Raw genomic sequence first — 23730 nt, 5'->3', positions numbered from 1 at the left:
ACATGTTCCTACAAGGATTTCACCAATGCCAAGTTGCGAACCTTTAATGGCATGGGTGGTGTCATAGCCCTGGAAAGGTGGATTGAGAAGGTGGAATCTTCGAAATACGTGAGTGTCCCGATGAATTGAAAGTGAAGTTCGCCGCGTGCACCTTTGTCGACCAGGCTCTCACGTGGTGGAATGGACATATAAAGGCCATGACTCTCCCTGTAGCCAACTCGATGCCATGGACGGAGCTAAAGGAAATGTTGATGGCTGAGTACTGCCTTTGTGGCGAAATCCAGAAGATGGAGCAAGAGCTGTGGGATCTCACCGCCCGAAACTCTGATATAGATGCATACATATAAAAGTTTAGCGAGCTGTCATTATTGTGCCCTGGCATGAATTCGTCTGAACGAAAGAAAATCGAACGATTCATTTGGGGATTGACCTCCCCGATTCAAAGAAATGTGATCGCTGCAAAACCTGAAACGTTCGACAGTGACAAGAGGTTGGCCAAGAAGTTGTACGACCACAACAACAAAAACAGTCGGAAGCCAGCGGAAGTTGAGGGCAAGAAAGAGGATGACAACAAGAAAGGGAAGAACAACAAGAGGAAAGGGCGACAAGGCTCGGAATCGGCAAAGAAGCAACAAACAGTGACGGTCAACGCTGCAACCCCTCAAGTACCCTTCACACCACATGCTCCAGCCTCAGCTAATCCAAGTGCTCCTAGGCAGTATTTTGGGAATCTCCCAAAGTGCAACAAGTGCTACTACCACCATAACGGCGACTGCAGGGAAATGCATTGCACCAGTTGCAATTGGAAGTGTCACACTGCAAAATATTGCAGGACCTATCCTCCCCAGAATCAACCACAAGGAAACAAAAACAACAATGGCAACCGCAACAACAACAACATCAACAACAACAACAACAATAGCAACAACAACACTGGATCAAGCCCCACTTGCTCCGGATGTGGAAGGACAGGGCATATCCATCGGAATTGCCCCAACACCAACAACTCTGGGAACGCAGGAACAGGGAGGGTGCTAGCAATGGGTCAGGGAGAAGCGGTTCAGGATTCCACTATTGTTACTGGTACGTTTCTCCTAAACGACACTTATGCATGCATCCTATTTGACACTGGAGCAGAACAGAGTTTTGTGAGAAATAAATTCAAACACTTGTTAAATCAACAACCCCAGAAGCTTCATGAAACCTTCACGGTGGAAATGGCTAATGGGAAGACAGAATCCACTGGGGAAATCTATATCGGATGTACCCTAGCCTTAAATCACCACGTCTTTCAAATAAACTTAATGCCTGTTTCCATTAGGAGTTTTGATGTGATTATTGGCATGGATTGTTTAAGCCCCCACCATGCTGAAATTATGTGTCATGAGAAGGTCGTTCACCTTCATCTCCTAAACCACGAAACCCTAGTTATTTACGGAGACAAACCCAGCACGAACCTTCGTCTTATCTCGTGCATTAAGGCGCAGAAGCACCTACGAAGGAAGGACTTAACATTCCTAGCTCACATAGTATACAAATCCAAGAAAGAGGTCAACATTCAAGACATTCCAGTAGCTTGCGAATTCCCAGATGTCTTTCCTGATGATCTTCCGGGGATACCCCCAGGAAGACAAGTCGAGTTTCTAATCGACCTTGTACCAGGAGCTACCCCTATCGCCAAATCGCCCTACAGATTGGCTCCTACGGAGATGCAAGAGTTGTTTGGATAACGGATTCATCTGACCTAGTTTATCACCTTGGGGAGCTCCAGTTCTCTTTGTCAAGAAGAAAGACGGTACATTCAGGATGTGTATCGACTATAGAGAACTTAACAAACTTACTGTCAAAAACCGATATCCACTTCCACGAATCAACGACCTATTCGACCAACTCTAAGGAGCTAGTCACTTCTCAAAGATAGATCTGCGGTCTGGATACCACCAACTCAAGGTCCGGGAGGAGGATATTCCAAAAACCGCTTTCCGAACTCGTTACGGACATTATGAATTCGTCATAATGCCCTTCGGTCTAACAAATGCTCCTTCCGCATTCATGGACCTAATGAATCGAATTTGCCGACCTTTTCTTGATAATTTCGTAATCGTTTTCATCGATGATATCCTAGTATAATCCCGAAGTGCAGAAGAACATGGCCAACATCTTCGACAAATCCCGGAAACCCTGCGAACCGAAAGGTTATACGCAAAACTCTCCAAGTGTGGGTTTTGGCTCCGAAGCGTGAACTTTTTGGGATATGTTGTTAGTCAGGAAGGAATTCATGTGGATCCTTCAAAAATCCAAGCTATCGATGGATGGTCAATCCCAACAACACCCACAGAAATTCGCTAGTTTCTAGTCTCGCAGGCTATTACAGGAGATTCATCCAGAACTTCTCTAGGATGGCCAAACCGCTTACTATGCTTATGCAAAAGGTCGTACCCTTCATATGGAAGGATAGGCAGGAAGCTGCATTTCAATCTCTGAAGCAAGCACTCTGCAGTGCGCCAGTGCTGTCGCTACCCGAAGGAACGGATGACTTTATAGTCTACTGCGATGCGTCAAATCAGGGTTTAGGCTGTGTACTCATGCAGCGTGGAAAGGTGATATCTTCGCGTCTCGGCAGCTAAAGACGCATGAAGTGAATTATACGACCCAAAATCTAGAGCCGGGAGCTGTGGTTTTCGCCCTGAAGATTTGGAGACACTACCTGTACGGTACCAAGTGCACTATCTTCACTGACCACAAGAGTCTTCAGCACATCTTGAATCAAAAGGAGCTAAACATGAGGCAACGAAGATGGGTCGAACTGCTAAACGACTACGAGTGCAAAATCAAGTATCATCCAGGCAAGGCTAACGTAGTAGCCGATGCCTTGAGTCGGGAAGAATACTCAAGTCGTCGTGTGAAAACTCCGTCGATAACCATCCAATCCCACCTGACCTCGCAAATCAGAACGGCCCAGTCACATGCCATGAAGGCGGAAAACAAGACAAGTGAAGCACTACGTGGAATGGAGAAGAACTTGGAGGTAAAGGAAGATGGAGCATAGTACTACATGAACTGCATATGGGTCCCTAAACTTGGGGGATTCAGAGAGGTAGTTGTGAATGAGGCTTACAAGACGTGATACTCCATCCATCCGAGTTCAGAAAAAATGTACTTAGATGCTAAGCAACATTATTGGTGGCCAACTATGAAGGCAGAGATTGCCACTTATGTGAGCAAGTGCCTCACTTGCGCTAAAGTAAAAGTGGAATATCAGAAGCCCTTTGGATTACCACAGCAGCCAGTAATTCTCGAGTGGAAATGGGAAAGGATTACCATGGATTTTGTGACCAAACTACCCAAGTCGACGGTGTTGGATTAATGTCTAAGTCCATAACTATAATTGGTAAGACTTTACCCGACCCGTCATGGTCCATTTGGGTTGCATGGCATCATGCATTTGGATACACTATAATGAGAGAAATAACACTTAAGGATTATTAATATATTATATGTTCTAATATATTAATAGGATTATTTAACTAGTATTGATCAAGAATTAATCTAGGATTAATTAAGTGATCAATAGAAGACTAATTAAATATATGGGTTGATTGTATAATTCATCCATACTTGTATAGTGGGCTAAAACCCATAGGATGCTCTATGGTGTATTTGAACCCATGGATCCAAGGAAATGGAAAGTCATGACAATTAAGGTTTACCCTAATTGTAACACTATATAAAGATCATACTCTTGGAAAAATCGGCCACTATGTAAGATAGAGAAGGGCTAGCCGATTTCAAGTGTTCTACATTTTCTCTCAAGGTTATTCCAAAAGCATATGATGTTGTGTGAGCCATTTGAGGTGTCACACTTGGGGCACTAGGCACTCAAGCTTCATGAAGGCATTCTACATCAAAGAGGTATGTATTCTATCTTGTTATATTAATTGTTTTATAGCTTAGATTAGGATAATACCTTGGATGTTCATATTTGCATGTATAATAGTGAAAACATAGATCCCAGGTATTTAGGGTTGCATGTACACTTAGGAGTGTTAGAATGCTCAAAACCCAACAGTCATATCAGAGCCTGGGCTTGTTTTCTTGTTTTCTTGTTTTCTTGTTTTCTTGTTATACTTGCAAAAGTAGCTGAAAAATCGAGTTTTGATGTTGTCTGCCCAGCAGACTCGCCGAGTCCATGGATGGACTCACCGAGTCCAAAGCAAAATGCATCCAACTCGCCAAGTTGGTTTGTGAACTCGACGAGTTCGACCCCCAGAAAACATATATTCGACTTTTTTGGCTGGAATTGGACTAGGAACATTACCCTAAGATGTTTTTGGACTTATAAACCTGCTTTTGATGTGGCAATGTTCATGCTAATCCAATTTCAAAGATAATTGTCAATAGATTCATGTTTTCTATTAGTTTAAGGTTTAGAGTAATTACAAGAAAAAGTTTGATTTGAATTATCTTGTTCTTATGAGTTGCTTAGATTAATAGAAAAGTTGAGTGAAATAGTTGTTTTCAATCCAAATTAATCTAAGAGTTGATTCTCAAATGTGTTTTTGTAACTTGTCCTCAAGTTATACAAAAAGTCACATTTAAGTTTCATTAAACTCATAAAAGTTGGCAAAGGTTACAAAATGAAGAGTCTAGTTCTAATTAAATGGTTTTATGACTCCATAACTTGTCCTCAAGTTATGGAGGACCAAGAGTCTCTTCATTAAATAATAAATAAAAAAAAGTGTAACCTTAATTAATTCCATAAGTTATAAAATAAAGATAAGTTAATTCTTTTATTAGTTTAAAGTCTTCCATAACTTGTCCTCAAGTTATGGAACTTGAAGAGTTTTTGGATTAAAACTACTTTAAACACATAAGTTATGGAATTAACTAGTTTTGAATAGTTTCAAAACTTGCCCTCAAGTTTTGGAATTTGAAAAGTTTTCACTTATGAATACTTTAATTCCAAGTTAGCCCTTAGAATCTTAAAAGTTAAAATTCAACCCTTATACTTTATAATATTATATGTTAATAAATTATATATATGTATAAGAGTAAAGTCGGTCTTACCGTTAGTAGGCCTCATTCACGAAGCCGGTCTATAAAGGGGGGGGGGGGGTATAAGGTTACTGCCTATAAAATGGCAGTTTAATGGGTGTCCACTCTCACCCACCGCCTCCTTGACCGGTGGAGGGTCGTTAGCCGAACGGGTTTGACAGGACCGTAATTCTCCCTTCATTAAGATTATTAATGATAAATACTAAGTAACTAAACTCTTCGTAATACCCAATCTTAGCTACTTAGGAAAATGTGAGTAAGGTGTTAATCCATGAAATTACACTTTGCACTTTGTTTAAGTCGGTTAATGGAGCGTGTGTGGTTAATCGGCACACTAACTCGTATTTAACAAGGTAGGCAAAGGGTAACTTAATGTTTATCATAGTATCGATGGAGCATGTTGTTGGGTTTTGAGCATTCTAACACTCCTATGGTGTACATGCAACGCTATAAACCTTGGATCTATGTTTTCTCTATTATACATGCAAATAAGAACTTTCCAAGGCTTTAATCCTAACTAGCGTATTATGAAGCTCTTATACTACAAAGTACTAGTTAGATGACATACCTTTGATGTTGCTTGATGTCTTAAAGCTTTAAGAGCTTAGCCCCAATAGTGTGGAAGCCTCAAGTGGAATCACAAATCACCAAAACACCTTGGAAGACTTTAGAGAATATGGATACTTGGTTCTCTCTAGTGAAATCGGCTAGCCCTTCTTAGTGTACCCACACTAGTGCCAATTTCACCAACCAATGGCATCTTTATATAGTATGGAGACTAGGGTTAAACCCATGACCTTTCATTTCATCTGATCCATGGGTTAAACACTCCATGGACTATCCATGAAAGCTTAGCCCAACCTAAATGAACTTGGCCCATTCCAATATTTATATATATATATATATATATATATATATATATATATATATATATATATATATATATATATATATATATAATCATTAAGATGATCACAAAACTAATACTAAAGTACTCTCCCATCTTTTCAGATTTGAGAAACTTTTATCTTTCTACCTAAGTTGATTCTTCTTATCCGCTCTGCCTTACATTGGAACCTTTTCCAATGTCTTAGAATTACACTTAAGCTTGTAAGTATAACCATATTTACCGAGCTTTAGTAAATTATGACGAATAATCTTATCGATCTTTTGCGTTGGACTTGACCAGTGTACAAGAATGTGTACTCGATCCCTTAGTCCTTTACATGACTCACACATCCATGTGAACAAGTAAATAGTCTTAATTTTTCCAATACTTGAAAGTTCTCATTCATCATGCTATTCACCTTGCATGATTCCAAGTTTCTATCCAACTGAAATTTGGGTGACGAGAATCTTTCCTTATTTGGTAAATTTAGGCACTACCACAAATGAAAGAATCAAATTCATATTTCCACTCTTGCTCTTAATGGAATCTTATAAGCAACAAAACTTTTCACAAATGCCATTGTAAGGATATTTTAAAATAAATAAAATCAATATTTTTCCTTTTATTTTAAAACTTTGCGGAAAAACTATCCTTACAGTGCAAAAGCACATGAAAACTTGTTGTTGTCTATTCCTAAGCAATATATCATAACTCTTTAGAAGTAACTCAAGAATCCAATCTTCAAACTACGCGATAGAAATCCATCTACGCGACCAGATTCAACATATTCTTACTTTAAGTTTCTTCACTTTCCTTTGATTCTTAAAACATCAACATGTGACCCAGTCACATCATGTAACAAGAATCTCAGAATAGATACTTAGCAGAGTTAGATAGTGGACTTTACCTGAAGTAGAGTCAAACTTATTGACTTTAACATCCTTAGGTAAATTTGGCCGCATCGTAACCAATGCCCCTTCCTTTGGCTATATAAACATATGGACCCTTTGGTAGTGGTACACGGGACTATCACAAACTTAGCTTTTCTCTTTACTATTTTGTAACACTCTAAAAATTCCAACCAATTTAAACTTTTCAAAAACACCCCGATTTCATTAATTTATTACAAAAAGGTTTTTATTACAGTTAAATTAAAGTATTCCCAGAATCTCATCACAACATAAACATGAGGAGCGGTACGATCACGCCTTTGCCTTGCCACAGTCTCCTGAAGAACTTGAAAAACATTAAACCACAACTGTAAGCCCGAAAGCTTAGTGAGATATCCCAAAAATACCAACCACATATACCATACACGCATAACATGCCATATCATATCCGATCACAGAACAGCCATGCACTTCGGGTCTACTGTGTGACTGGTCCGCCGCACCGGCCAACAGTCCACCTAGACCACCCTCCGAGTCTAGCCATATACATCGAGTCTACAGTGTGATTGGTCCGCCCGCACCGGGCCTTCAATCCACCCGGTCCACTCTCTGAGTCTACAGTGTGATTGGTCCGCCCGCACCGGGCCTTCAATCCACCCGGTCCACTCTCTGAGTCTACAGTATGACTGGTCCACCCGCATCGAGCCTTTAGTCGGCCTGGTCCACTCTCCGAGCCTTGACACGTCTGGTCTGCCCTCTTGGGGCCTACAGCCTATCCGGACCGGTCGTTAGGCCTTCGGAACAACCGGTCTGCCCTAGGTATCTTGGCCTACAGCACAAAGCAGGGCCCGCCTCAACCCAACTCCAATCCAAACAACCATGTGCACATAAACATAGAATCATATAACAATTCACAGTCAACAAGCCGATCAAACAGATCACATAACATACCATCATCCTAACCAGGATACCGACCTAACCGGTCACTAGCATAGCATCACCCTACATCTCAGGATACTGATCTCAACCAGGTCTCTAACATATACCATCCTAGCTACCAAGATGCAACATATCAAAGCAATAGCATACAACAAATACCCGGATCTCAATCCGATAAAGGGCCGGCGTTGGTGCCTTAGACCCTGTTGATATAGTGAGGATAACTCACCTTGAAACTGCCGACTAAACAGATAATCCAAGCTGCTCCGATCACTGATACGATCTCCACCACTGGACAACCACCAAGGTACTGAACTCAAAACAATATCCAACAATTACCAAAATGCCCCTGGAAATCACTGGTCAACCCTTGGTCAAAGTCAAAGTCAACCCCTGACTGACTCTACTCGCCGAGTCAACCCGATGACTTGCCGAGTCCTCATGCTCAGAAATTCCCCAATCCGTGACTCAACTCGCCGAGTCACCCCGAGACTCGCCGAGCCCAACAACTCTGAGTCCACTCACACACAATTCACCGAGTTATCCCTTGACTCACCGATTCTCGGCTCAACCAGACAAGATTGGGACTCTTCGACAAGACTCGCCGAGTCCAAGAACTGACTCGTCGAGTCTAAGGCTATCTTCAACTTACTCGCCAAGTTGTTCTTCCAACTCGCCGAGTTCTAGGCCATCTTCATCCAACTCGCCAAGTTCTAGCCTATCTTCAAGCAACTCGTCGAGTCCACCCATGTGACTCGCCGAGTACCACCGGGTCTGAATCCATACCGAGGCTTTGGAAGCCATGCAGATGATCCAAACCATAGATCTACCTTTCCTAAGGCCATCCATCACGTAAAGTGGCAAACTTTACGTGAGTCCAAGGAGATCTAGGCATTTTCACTCTAGGGTTTGGGTTTGGGACAAGATAGCTCCTTCAATCACTCATAAACAGGGACTTTTATGCATTCTAACCCTTTTCCATTCCAGATTTGAGGTAGCAACCTCATATCTAACCTCTAAACTCCAATACATCACAAGATATGTTTACCCATAAACCCCAAAATGATGCATCTATATGAATAACAGCCCAAGAACGAGATAATACCTCAAAAGGAAGCCCCAACAGCAATGAAACCTTTATCTAAGCAAAGCCCCTTGCTCCAAGCCTCCTAACCTTGAAGATTTCCTCAACAATCACTTCTTCAAGCCTCCAAATGCACTTTGATCCTCTCACACATGACAACTAGGGTTTCTGGACTTAAGAGAGAGTAAAGAGGCTGGGGGAAAGGATGTTATGTTCTTTATATAGGGCTCATCCTCCGGACTTAGGGTTTTCTCCACTCAGTGCCTACTCGCCGAGTCCATCCGCAGACTCGCCGAGTCGGCCACTTTACACGCGACCAAAGTCGCGACCCTACTCGCCGAGTCCACCCATGGACTCACCGAGTTCCCTTTCCCAATTTACTATTTTAGCCCTTCAACTTTACTCTAGATATTCCAGAATGTTCCAATTCTCCCCCACTTAAATTAGGCTTCTCCCTCGAAGCCTGCGGCAAGTCAACTCTAGAAATACTCCCGCAACGCGCCAATTGGCATTAACCAGACCATGTTCCTCAAGGCACAATCATCGAAACTTGAACTCATTTTCTCATTTCTTACGGTGTCCTGACCACCGTCTCAAGCCAGCCACCGGCTTCACCCTCTGATAACCCCACTTAACAATTGAGTACTACTCATGATGCAACACTGCTCTAAATCGCAACCATCACGCGACCCATGTGAGCTAGAAATAACCATGCACCACCGGATTCCCGATTCGAGTCCAACTCTACCCATTCCACTGACAGAAAGACACATTATTCAGGGCAACTCCCATGAGTTCTCCTCTTGCAATCACATACACATGTTGAACTAGCTCTAGCACCCTCGGGTTGGGAAAACCCGTTACACTGATGACATATCCAAACATCCCCCAGGATGAACCACTACTACATACACAATTCCCTGATCAGAATCACACTGAGAGCCCAAGACTCCCTCCCTGCATCCCTTCTAAGCCCTCTTGGCTCTACACCCGCGGAATTCCTTCTGCGACCTCAGCAGACATCCCAAACCGGATGTGATTCCATTCCACTGCCGCAAACACGCTGCTCAATGACCATACTTGGATTACTCCAAACATAACTCTGCGCTGCTGCTTTCACTTCCGTGAATTTGCACTCCCTCTCGGAGCTACACTCCTCTCTCTTTCCTTTACCATGGAAATCCACTTGGCCGCCTTGTCACTATGACAAGTGCCACGATGCTCGCCCCACGCTACACCACTCCTTTATAGCATAACTGCTATCCATGCAACACACATGCTCTGAATCTGCTCGCCAGGACTCTTGAGTCCACGCACTATCTTCACTGATCAAAATCAATACCCGGGGCCAGACCTTCTAATGCTATCACACTGCAACATACACATCCTCGAACCGATCTAACAATACCTGCAGAGTCTTCAGCATGATGGACCGCCTTAACAGGCCTTCAGCTAATCTGGACCACTCTCAGAACCTTCAGCCAATCCGGACCGCCCTCGAGTGCCTTCAGTCTGGCTGGACCATTCTCCGAGCCTTCGGCCGGACTGGTACGCCTACCGGCCTTCAGTCTATCCGGGCCGCTCAACTAACATTCATCATTCCGAACTATCTCTCCAAGAAATCCTCCCGCACATACTGTTCTAGCCCTCTAGGGGTTCCGAACTCTATCTCTATCATACCTACTTGATCCCGACCCGATCCCAGGCCTTCCACAATCAAATGCCCTAGGTCTGTATCCCGACCCCGCATGCCTGCCACTTACTCATACCAGCCTACGCTCTTGGCTGACAGAACACTGCTGAATCCCAGACAGCTCAACAATCTCACATACTCATCGATCTTCCAGAGAATTTTCCAATTCTCCCCCACGTAGGGCACTGACTATCAACCACCGGTTGCTATCACCGACCTCCCAAAACAACCCTGCACAAAACCAACACTTACACGCGGACTGATTCCCACTAGCACTAGCAACCTTCATAAAAATCACATTTCCACACCGATCATCCCGCTCGAAAGAAACTCAATCTGCAGCGAACCACTCCTCAGAAAGCAGATGCTACCAGGCATTCCGACCAACGCCAAATTTCCACTAATAACCCTCATGAATGATAACCAACGAAATTCCCAACACTGATCCATAACCAAACCATAACCCTCAAAGAACAACAAATACCACACTGAAAACCACACAATAAGACTAGCAGATAAACAATACTCCACAATAACCACAAGATAATCAAGACATTAAGAAGGAAACATATCCGTGACTGCCTCCGGCACTGCTCTGACCTCCTCTGTTGTCAGCTGAAAAGCACGACCCTGAGCCCTTGGGGGCTCCGCTCCACCCTGACCTCCACCCGTGATCCTCAAAGTGGCCGGTGCTGGATCCTGCACCGGGCCTGCAACGAGCAGTGGACAGTTGACCCTCAAATGTCCAACTTGATGACAATGATAACAAATCCTCAAATCCCGAACCGGCGCTGACTGCCGACAATCCCTCGCATAGTGCCCCTCCTTTCCGCACTTGTGGCATGCACCACCGGACCTACAAACTCCGGTGTGGATCCTCCCACACTTCCCACAAGTGTGGCTACTCAGGTCTCCCACTCTAGAATCAACGGTCTTAGACCGTTTTGGCGCCGGCTGCGACTGCACCGGAGCCTGCCTCAGCTCACGCAACTGCAACTCAATCTCTAACTCACGCCGCCTGGCGGCCTCCTGCAACTCCAACAAAGTCTCGCACCTCTGCGTAGACACAAACTGTCTGATATCCCTCTTGAGCATGCTCAGATATCGAGACATCTGAGCCTGCTCCGAAGCCAAATCAGGGCAGAACATCGCCCTCTTAGTGAACATCCTGGTGATCTCAGTCACCGACTCCGAACCCTGCTTCAGCTCAAGGAACTCCAGAGCCAATCTCTCTCTCTCTCTCAACTCGCGGAAGATAACAAGTGTTGAACATCTCTCTAAACTGATCCCATGAAACTGCAGCCCTTTGCGCATCCGAATACGACTCCGTGGTCAATCTCCACCAATCCTTCGCCCCGAGCCTCAACAGGTTCAGAGCACACCTCACCCTCTGATCAGCAAGGCATGAACACGTGAAAAAACACCCCTCCACATCCGATAACCATCTCATAGCAACAATCGGGTCCTGAGCTCCATCAAAGGAGGGAGGCTTTGTATTATCGAAGTCCCAATACTGAAAACCCCGACCAGCTCCTCCCCTTGCCGTTGCTACAGCCGTTGTAGCCGCCACGACAGCCGTCTCTGTGAGAGCTGCATAGCGCTCATCAAAATACTCAACCATGGCGATCTTGATCGACCCAAACAGTTCCGACAACTCGGCCCGGAACAACGCAGCAACCTCATCATGCAGGATCTCACGAATCCTCGCATCCAACTCGCACGTGCTCATCTGACCAATAACCTCGGGCGGTACTGACCCGCCCAAAACTCCCTCTCCTGCTCCCGATCCTGATCCGGATCCACTCCCAGCATGTCTCGGAATCTCCATACTGAAATAACACCAGAAAATCTCAGACACTTCCCACTAACCCAGGAACCAACTCTTAACCCCACACTAGACGTCATGGTTTCCCTGATACGCGTATGGGTCCTGTTCTTTCAGTAGTACGGGCCCATACTACCTTCCACACCGACCCATATTTGTATGAAGTACTACCACAATGCCCTAGAGAAACATACAAACAAGCGCTCAACCCTCACCACTAGAAGAACACTGGAAATCTCCTACAAGGAAACCGTAGGCTACAGGCATCACCAATCAGGCAGCATTATCATGAAATCCTGAAGATCCCTAGCCTAGCACTAGCATGTTGTTCTAACAAAGCTCAAAAACAAATATCATGTATGGTATTTTGGGGTTACCTACTGGCTTCGGCTGATCGTACCTCCACGTCCTCCTTTACTCATTTTGAAAACCATTTTAAATTCCCTTTTGAAAACTCTCCTCTATTTGAGACTGGAGTCACACGAGTGTTCCTCCAATTCACTCAAACCAAGGCTCTGATACCAACTTGTAACACTCTAAAAATTCCAACCAATTTAAACTTTTCAAAAACACCCCGATTTTATTAATTTATTACAAAAAGGTTTTCATTACAGTTAAATTAAAGTATTCCCAGAATCTCATCACAACATAAACATGAGGAGCGGTACGATCACGCCTTTGCCTTGCCACGGTCTCCTGAAGAACCTGAAAAACATTAAACCACAACTGTAAGCCCGAAGGCTTAGTGAGATATCCCCAAAATACCAACCACATATACCATACACGCATAGCATGCCATATCATATCCGATCACATAACAGCCATGCACTTCGGGTCTACTGTGTGACTGGTCCGCCGCACTGGCCAACAGTCCACCTGGTCCACCCTCCGAGTCTAGCCATATACATCGAGTCTACAGTGTGATTGGTCCGTGCGCACCGGGCCTACAATCCACCCGGTCCACTCTCTGAGTCTACAGTGTGATTGGTCCACCCGCACCAGGCCTTCAATCCACCCGGTCCACTCTCTGAGTCTACAGTATGACTGGTCCGCCCGCGCCGGGCCTTCAGTCGGCCTGGTCCACTCTCAGAGCCTCGGCACGTCTGGTCTGCCCTCTTAGGGCCTACAGCCTATCCGGACTACTCCCTGGGCCTTCAGAACAACCGGTCCGCCCTGGGTATCTTGGCCTACAGCACAAAGCAGGGCCCGCCTGAACCCAACTCCAATCCAAACAACCATGTGCACATAAACATACAAGCATATAACAATTCACAGTCAACAATCCGATTAAACAGATCACATAACATACCATCATCCTAACCAGGATACCGACCTAACCGGTCACTAGCATAGCATCACCCTACATCTCAGGATACTGATCTCAACCAGGTCTCTAACATATACCATCCTAGCTACCAGGATGCAACATATCAAAGCAATAACATACAACAAATACCCGGATCTCAATCCGATAAAGGGCCGGCCTTGGTGCCTTAGACCATGTTGATATAGTGAGGATGTGAGGATAACTCACCTCGAAACTGCCGACTGAACAGATAATCCAAGCTGCTCCGATCACTGATACGATCTCCACCACTAGACAACCACCAAGGTACTGAACTCAAAACAATATCCAACAATTACCAAAATGCCCCTGTAAATCATTGGTCAACCCTTGGTCAAAGTAAAAGTCAACCCCTGACTGACTCTACTCGCTGAGTCAACCCGATGACTCACCGAGTCCCCATGCTCAGAAATTCCCCAATCCGCAACTCAACTCGCCGAGTCACCCCGAGACTCGCCGAGCCCAACAACTCTGAGTCCACTCACACACAATTCACCGAGTTATCCCTTGACTCGCCGATTCTCGGCTCAACCAGACAAGATTGGGACTCTTCGACAAGACTCGCCGAGTCCAAGAACTGACTCGTCGAGTCTAAGGCTATCTTCAACTTACTCGCCAAGTTGTTCTTCCAACTCGCCGAGTTCTAGGCCATCTTCATCCAACTCGCCAAGTTCTAGCCTATCTTCAAGCAACTCGCCGAGTCCACCCATGTGACTCGCCGAGTACCACCGGGTCTGAATCCATACCGAGGCTTTGGAAGCCATGCAGATGATCCAAACCATAGATCTACCTTTCCTAAGGCCATCCATCACGTAAAGTGGCAAACTTTACGTGAATCCAAGGAGATCTAGGCATTTTCACTCTAGGGTTTGGGTTTGGGACAAGATAGCTCCTTCAATCACTCATAAACAGGGACTTTTATGCATTCTAACCCTTTTCCATTCCAGATCTGAGGTAGCAACCTCAGATCTAACCTCTAAACTCCAATACATCACAAGATATGTTTCCCCAAAAACCCCAAAATGATGCATCTATATGAATAACAGCCCAAGAACGAGATAATACCTCAAAAGGAAGCCCCAACAGCAATGAAACCCGAATCTAAGCAAAGCCCATTGCTCCAAGCCTCCTAACCTTCAAGATTTCCTCAACAATCACTTCTTCAAGCCTCCAATTGCACTTTGATCCTCTCACACATGACAACTAGGGTTTCTGGACTTAAGAGAGAGTAGAGAGGTTGGGGGAAAGGATGTTATGTTCTTTATATAGGGCTCATCCTCCGAATTTAGGGTTTTCTCCACTCAGCGCCTACTCGCCGAGTCCATCCGCTGACTCGCTGAGTCGGCCACTTTACACGCGACCAAAGTCACAACCCTAATCACCGAGTCCACCTATGGACTCGCCGAGTTCCCCTTCCCAATTTACTCTTTTAGCCCTTCAACTTTACTGTGGATATTCCGGGATGTTACACATTTGGTCAACCCAGTTGACTATGGCCGATCCCTTTCCATTGGGAAGAGTGAGCTTTACTGGATATCCAATGTCATCATAGTCAATGTCCATAAAGTTTTAGGAAGTTGATCTTAGTAAATAGATAAGATCATTAAGGGTGTTGTCATAGTCTGGTTCATAGGAGTCCCAAAGGAGCTCACTATGTGACTTAGAAAGTGATTGAACCACCAACTTTCTCAAGACTTTGACACCCAACTCTCCTGGCTTGTCAATATGTGACTACATCTCCAAAATGTGATAACACCTAGACCTTGCCTTGCCAATAGGGCTTGAGTGACCTTGAACTTGTGGGTTGGGGAGAATAATTGGAGGAGGTGAAAGAGGTATGATTCCCATGGGACATCATCTTAATTTAGGAAAGCTTGTTTCAAGAGTTTTGGGAAGATCATAAATGTCTAAACCAGACATCTTTTGGTAGATATTCAAGATAGTTGATCTAAAGTCCTTAATACGACACCCAATATGAAATATTAAGGCTAGGACCCAACAAACTATTTTATAACTTAGAAGAGGTATGCCGTAATCCAAGCTATAAAATATTTGAAGGTAGGTGAATGACGATTCACCAATTTCCACCAAGATAAACAAAATGTATTATTAGGTTTTAATTGGTTTTGAAACTCCTAGATCTTTTGAGATTCATTGAACTGTTGAATGGCATGTTTCAATATCGAGTGCGCCCTTCAGGTTTTTGTGACTGGGATGCCGAGGATCACAAAACAAGGTGTGAAGTAACCATGCAAATTACTTGGTACCCTTAACTGTTTACCCCTCAATCAATGTGTCGGTTAACCACACACGCTCCATAGATACTATGATAAACATTAAGTTACCCTTTGCCTACCTTGTTAAATACGAGTTAGTGTGCTGGTTAACCACACACGCTCCACTAACCGACTTAAACAAAGTGCAAAGTGTAATTTCATGGATTAGCACCTTATTCACATTTTCCTAAGTAACTAAGATTGGGTATTTATAAAAGGTTTATCTACTTAGTATTTATCATTAATGCTTTTAATGAATGGAGAATTTATAGTCTTTGTCCTACCCGTTTGGCTAACGACCCTCCACCGGTCAAGGAAGCGGTGGATGAGAGTGGACACCCATTAAACTACCATTTTATAGGCAGTAACCTTATACCCCCCTTATAGACCGGCTTCATGAATGAGGCCTACTAATGGTAAGACTGACTTTACTCATATACATACACACATATATATATATATATATATATATATATATATATATATATATATATTATTAACTTATAATATTATAAAGTATAAGGGTTGAATTTTAACTTTTAAAATTATAAGGGCTAACTTGGAATTAAAGTATTCATAAGTGAAAACTTTTCAAATTCCAAAACTTGAGGGCAAGTTTTGAAACTATTCAAAACTTATGTGTTTAAAGTATTCATAAGTGAAACTATTCCAAAACTTATGTGTTTAAAGTAGTTTTAATCCAAAAACTCTTCAAGTTCCATAACTTGAGGACAAGTTATGGAAGACTTTAAATTATTAAAGAATGTAACTTTTTCTTTATTTTGTAACTTATGGAATTAATTAAGGTTACATATTTTATTACTTAATGAAGTGACTCTTAAACCTCCATAACTTAAGGAAAAGACTCTTCATCTTTTGTAACCATTGCCAACTTTTATGAGGTTTATGAAACTTAAATGTGACTTTTCATATAACTTGAGGACAAGTTACAAAAACACATTTTAGAATCAACTCTTAGATTAATTTGGATTGAAAACAATAATTGCACATAACTTTTTATTAATCTAAGCAACTCATGAGAACAAGATAATTCAAGTCAAACTTTTTCATGTAATTAGCCTAATCACTAAACTAATTCAAAACATGAATCTATTGACAATTATCTTTGAAATTGGATTAGCATGAACATTACCACATCAACAACAAGTTTATAAGTTCAAAAACAACTTAGGGTATTGTTCCTAATCCATTTCTAGCCAAAAACCTCGAAAATATGCTGTCTGGGGCTCCTACTCGTCGAGTGTATGAACCTACTCGGCGAGTAGGATGATTTTACTCTTGGACTCGGCGAGCTCATCAGTGGACTCGGCGAGTCCAATGCCCAGAAAGCCAGAAAATCGAGTTTTTCAGCATTTTTAAGCAATTTGCATCAAGTATAATTGAAAACAAGCCTAGGCTCTGATACCACTGCTGGGTTTTGAGCATTCTAACACTCCTATGGTGTACATGCAACCCTATAAACCTTGGATCTATGTTTTTTGTCTATTATACATGCAAATAAGAACTTTCCAAGGCTTTAATCCTAAGTAGCATATTATGAAGCTCTTATACTACAAAGTACTAGTTAGATGACATACCTTTGATGTCGCTTGATGCCTTCAAGCTTTAAGAGCTTAGCCCTAATAGTGTGGAAGCCTCAAGTGGAATCACAAATCACCAAAACACCTTGGAAGACTTTAGATAATATGGATACTTGGTTCTCTCGAGTGAAATCGGCTAGCCCTTCTTAGTGTACCCACACTAGTGCCAATTTCGCCAACCAATGGCATCTTTATATAGTATGCAGACTACGGTTAAACCCATGACCTTTCATTTCATATGATCCATGGGTTAAACACTCCATGCACTATCCATGAAAGCTTAGCCCAACCTAAATGAACTTGGCCCATTCCATATATATATATATATATATATATATATATATATATATATATATATATATATATATATATATATATATATATATATATATATATATATATATATAAAAGAGTCCATATTTAATTAGTTCATTTTGATCACTTAATTAATTATAAATTAATTCTTGATCATTACTAATTAAATAATATGATTCCATATTAATATATTAGAACTTGTAAAATGTTAATATTAATCATAAATATACTATTCTCAAAAGACTATCCATATAAATTGTGTCGGTGAAGTGCAACCCAAATGGACCATGCCGGGTCGGGTCAAGTACATACCAAATATAGTTATGGACTTAGACATTAATCCAACACGTGTGTGGTTAACCGGCACATCGATTGAGGGGTAAACACTGAAGGGTACCAAGTAATTTGCATGGTTACTTCACACCTTGTTTTGTGATCCTCAGCATCCCAGTCACAAAACCTAAAGGGCATACTCAAGATTGAAACATGTCATTGAACAGTTCAATGAATCTCAAAGATCTAGGAGTTTCAAATCCAATTAAAACCTAATAATACATTTCGTTTATCTTGGTGGAAATTGGTGAATCGTCATTCACCTACATTCAAATATTTTATAGCTTGGATTACGACGTCCCTCTTCCAAGTTATAAAAATATTGTGTTGGGTCCTAGCCTTAATATTTCATATTGGGTGTCATATTAAGGACTTTAGATCAACTATCTTGAATATCTCCCAAAAGATGTCTGGTTTAGACCTTTATGAACTTCCCAAATCTCTTGAAACAAGCTTCCTAAATGAAGATGATGTCCCATGGAAATCATACTTCTTTTACCTCCTCCAATTATTCTCCCTAACCCACAAGTTCTTGAAAAGTTTAAGGTCACTCAAGCCCTATTGGCAAGCAAAGGTCTATGTGTGATCACATCTTGGAGATGTAGTCACATATTGACAAGCCGGGAGAGTTGGGTGTCAAAGTCTTGAGAAAGTTGGTGGCTCAACTACTTTCTAAGTCTCATAGTGAGTTCCTTTGGGACTCCTATGAAACAGACTAAGACAAGACCCTTAATGATCTTATCCATTTGCTAAGATCAACTTCCTAAAACTTTATGGACATTGACAATGATGACATTGGATATCCAGTAAGGCTCTCTCTTCCCAATGGAAAGGGATCGGCCATAGTCAACTCGGTTGACCAAATGGTAAAGAGAAAGGCTAAGTCTGTGATAGTCCCATGCTCCATTACCAAAGCTTCCATATGTTAAATTGCCAAAGGAAGGGGCATTAGTTGCGAAGCTGCCAATTTTACCTAAGGATGGTAAAGTCAATAAGTTTGACTTTATTTCAGGTAAAATCCACTATCTAACTCTGCTAAGTTTCTATTCTGAGATTCTTGATACATGATGTGACTGATTCACATGTTGATATTTTAAGAATCAAAGAAAATTAAAGAAACTTAAAGAAAGAATATGTTGAATCTGATCGCGTAGATGGATTTCTATCGCATAGTTTGAAGATTGGATTCTTGAGCTACTTCCTAGGAGTTATGATATTTTTGCTTAGGAATAGACAACAACAAGTTTTCAAATGGATTGTAAGGATAAGTTTTTCCGCAAAGTATTAAAATAAAAGGAAAATTTCTTATTTTATTTATTTTAAAATATCCTTACAATGGCATCTGTGAAAATTTTTGTTGCTTATAGGATTCCATTAAGAGCAAGATTGGAAACATGAATTTGATTATTTCATTTGTGGTAGTGTCTAAATTTACCAAATAAGGAAAGATTCTCGTCACCCAAGTTTCAATTGGACCGGAACTTGGAATCATGCAAGTTGTATAGCATGATGAATGAGAACTTTCAAGTATTGGAAAATTAAGACTAATTACTTGTTCACATGGATGTGTGAGTCAAGTAAGGGACTAAGGGATCGAGTACACATTCTTGTGCACTGATTAAGTCCACCACAAAAGATCGATAAGACTAATCGTCATAGTTTACTAAAGCTCGGTAAATATGATTATACTTACAAGCTTATGTGTAATTCTGAGACATTGGAAAAGGTTCCAATGTAAGGCAGAGCGAATAAGAGAATCAACTTAGGCAGAAAGATAAAAGTTTCTCAAATCTGAAAAGATGGGAGAGTACTTTAGTATTAGTTTGTGATCATCTTAATGATTAAGAAACCATAGCACAATTAGTTCTCTAAGGAAATCTTAGTGCATTCTTTTGACTTAGAAGAGGAACTTGAATTGTTGAAATGGTTAAATCAAGAAGATGAGTCATACTTCGTTCCAATACAAGTCTTAGAGTCATACTCCAAGATTGTAATTTGAGTGACATGTCTTAAAGAAGGTTTAAAACACTTGTCAAATGTAAGTGCAAAAGTTTTCTACTCTTGTACGTTTGAAATTGGTAAGTTGTGATGTTTTGGATAAAACAAAGACCAACTTAGGCCAATTGTGTGAAGTGTTTGTCTTGATTAGAATCCACACTATCTCTTGAATATCTAACAAGAAAGTATTATATGTCAAGAGGACAGTGGGAGTCTTAAAGGTCTTGAAAGTCTCAAGAACTAATCAAGAATAAAACCTGAAGTTCTTCACTAGCACACTACTTGAGGTTTATAACCTATCGTGTTGACATATTTTGTGCCTATTCCAGTTAAAGTTGGCGTTGCATATGAGTTCTTAGAGTTCTCAATTTGTTGCACAACAACTTGGTAGCAATGGTAGGCCCCTAAGCTGCCAGGTCGCAAGAAATTAAGATTGACTTCAGTCCATATGAGTTTGGATTTGTCATTATCCTTGTCTTCTGACTATGGTTTTGACAATTCACATGGATAAAAACACATACACCAGTAAATCTAAGTGTCATAAGTTTTCTCTCTGATTCATGAAAATGATGGTGAGGAAACACTTGCACTAAGTAGATTTTAGCTAGATAGCAATGGTAATATTTGCATTCTCAAAGTCGTTAGTGGAGCGTGTGTGGTTTACCGGCACACTAACCTGGACTTGTGAGAAGTGGCAAAAAGGTCTCACCATTATGATTACGAAATCCCTCTTCATAATTGCTTAGACACACAAGTGTGCTATCTAAGGGAAGGTGTATGACTTTGATAAAGTTTTATCAAACCAATCTAGTATCAGAAATCTGAACTTTGGTAAGAAAGTCAACTGATTTCTGAGTACATGACAAAGCTAGTGGGAGCAAAAGTGTTATGCTAATAATCATCATGTTAGTGGGAGCATGATAATTATGATAAGTATTGCAAGTTAGCAATGTTAGTTATAGAAAAAAAAAGGTTTCACGTGGGAAAAAGTTGTTTTGCTATAATTAAGGGAGAGGAAATTATACTTCATCTTAAATCTAAAAGCTTAGATTGAGGATTTAATCGTATTTAGTCAAGAATATATATATATATATATATATATATATATATATATATATATATATATATATATATATATATATATATATATATATATGAATGTTATGTTGGAATGGCTCAACATAAGAACATTCTATATATGGGTCCATTATTTGCGTTCTAAAATTCGATTATGATTACGGCATACCTTTTCATAATTTGAATTATGAGAACTTGGCAAATAGAAATGAAAATATTATAGCAAAAGACTGGTTTAGTCTTTATGTGAGACATCATGAATCGTGTCCCATATGCTTCAGATATAGGCTCGATTACATGTGCTATATTCATCCTTTCTAAAAATTTACAAATGCCTGGGGCATTAAGAAGGGAAAAGGTCTAGAATTGGATATGACTAAAAGGATTAAACAATTGTCGAGGACAATCTAAGGTTTACCAAAGATTGGTTGCTCAAGGACAGTTGCAAGTATAGTGATAATTCTGGAAGGACCATATTGACATAATCTGTAAGGAGGCAAGTCTTGTTTAGAAGTGATAGTCAAAATGGAATCTGGAAATGTTTCAAAGTTAGAAATTATTCAATCTGTGTAAGATTAGGAAACTTAATGCAAGAAGGATGTTTCCAAGGAGCTAATCTCTTTTGGAATGTTCTGTAATGGTTGTTGTCAAGTCTTTCTGACTTTGTGCATAATCATTACAAGAAGATCAATGCATATAAGTTTAGAATCGAACAGATTTCAGTAAATGGCATGAATTTGGAATTCTTGCATTTGTAGTAAGGATTTGGGACTGTGAAAAGGGGATCATTGGATTTATGTTCAATTGATCTAATTCAGAAAGTGAAGATCATAGACAAACATAGTATGCATACTTGGTGTATGGCATGCCTAGTGTTTAGAAAAACATAGTGTACATGCTTGGAGCATGGGACGACTATTGTTTTAATTCAAGAATAAAGTTGATAGATGAAACAATATACAATGAATAATGTGTAATCATATGGTGATAAATAAAAGGTGTTTTAGTTATATTCATAAGTTTTGAGACCATATTGGATTCGATTATTATTGTGTTTCACTTTGCACGTTTTGACTTCCAGAATAACTAGGTCATTATTCTGATTGACTAAGTTATTCAAACCATCCACAGTCGGTCATATGTTGGAAGTAGATATGAATCAAGACTGTCATGGGTTGGGTTTGTAGAGGTCTAAGATGTTGGACAAGGTGGTGCTGCAACATTCATGAGTGCTCATAAGTTCTGAGTATTGGATTCAACCCACGCTCATTGGAATCACTTCATGGATTTTATCACGAGTGATCATGAGACGATAATATCTTATATTCTTCAAACCTAGAGATATGAGTTGTTACTATGAGTTGGTTGTACATTGATTGCACGAAAACGCATTTGGTAACTCGGTGCTATAAAACGTGTCTTTGTGTATGATTCAACAAATAGTAGAACAAGCCATATGAGTCGACGTTTATCCATTCCTTTTACCATAGGGATAAAAGCAATATCTGTGGGCCCCTCGATGATTTGATGATGACAAATGGAAGTGCTCGGTCGGGCCAGGACTGATTTGATTTGTTCAATTAGTCAGTCGTCATAAATCGGAAATCGGGAAACAACAAATGGACAGAGAGAATGATTATAATCCATGTCTTAGTCCATATGATATCTAGAATGGAGGAATATATGAACCCTTATCTAATGGACAAGTCATCGACAAAGGTCAGAGTTCATCTACAAGGTCAGAGTTCAACAGAAGCTTTTGAGAGCTACGATTGCCAGTCGGTTCTTGAAGTCATACGTAATAATAGTTTTAGACTTATCCAAGTGGGAGACTGTTGGATTAATGTCTAAGTCCATAACTATAATTGGTAAGACTTGACCCGACCCGCATGGTCCATTTGGGTTGAATGGCATCATGCATTTGGATAGACTATAATGACAGAAATAACACTTAAGGATTATTAATATATTATAAGTTTTAATATATTAATAGGATTATTTAATTAGTATTGATCAAGAATTAATCTAGGATTAATTAAGTGATCAAAAGAAGACTAATTAAATATATGGGTTGATTGTGTAAATCATCCATACTTGTATATTGGGCTAATGCTCCACAGATTATCAAGTTGGGCTAAAACCCAGCGGATGCTCCATGGTGTAATTGAACCCATGGATCCAAGGAAATGGAAAGTCGTGACAATTAGGGTTTACCCTAATTGTAACACAATATAAAGATCATACTCTTGGAAAAATTGGCCACTATGTAAGATAGAGAAGGGCTAGCCGATTTCAAGTGTTCTACATTTTCTCTCAAGGTTATTCCAAAAGCATATGATGTTGTGTGAACCATTTGAGGTGTCACACTTGGGGCACTAGGCACTCAAGCTTCATGAAGACATTCTGCATC

At 41.0% G+C, this 23730-nt stretch overlaps 1 protein-coding gene across 1 annotated transcript in view; it reads left to right on the top strand.

The window, feature by feature from the left end:
- The first annotated feature begins 380 nt into the window (after positions 1-380).
- LOC111905823 (uncharacterized) overlaps positions 381-23730 on the top strand; it is a 32616-nt gene continuing 9266 nt past the window's right edge. Inside the window, exon 1 of the mRNA XM_023901543.1 lies at positions 381-665. Within this exon, the coding sequence (XP_023757311.1) occupies positions 381-665 (285 nt within the window). The remainder of the gene's footprint in view (positions 666-23730) is intronic.

This window comes from Lactuca sativa, chromosome 7 (assembly GCF_002870075.4).
Source record: "Lactuca sativa cultivar Salinas chromosome 7, Lsat_Salinas_v11, whole genome shotgun sequence".
NCBI lineage: Eukaryota > Viridiplantae > Streptophyta > Magnoliopsida > Asterales > Asteraceae > Lactuca > Lactuca sativa.
This window is presented reverse-complemented; position numbering and strand designations above follow the sequence as displayed.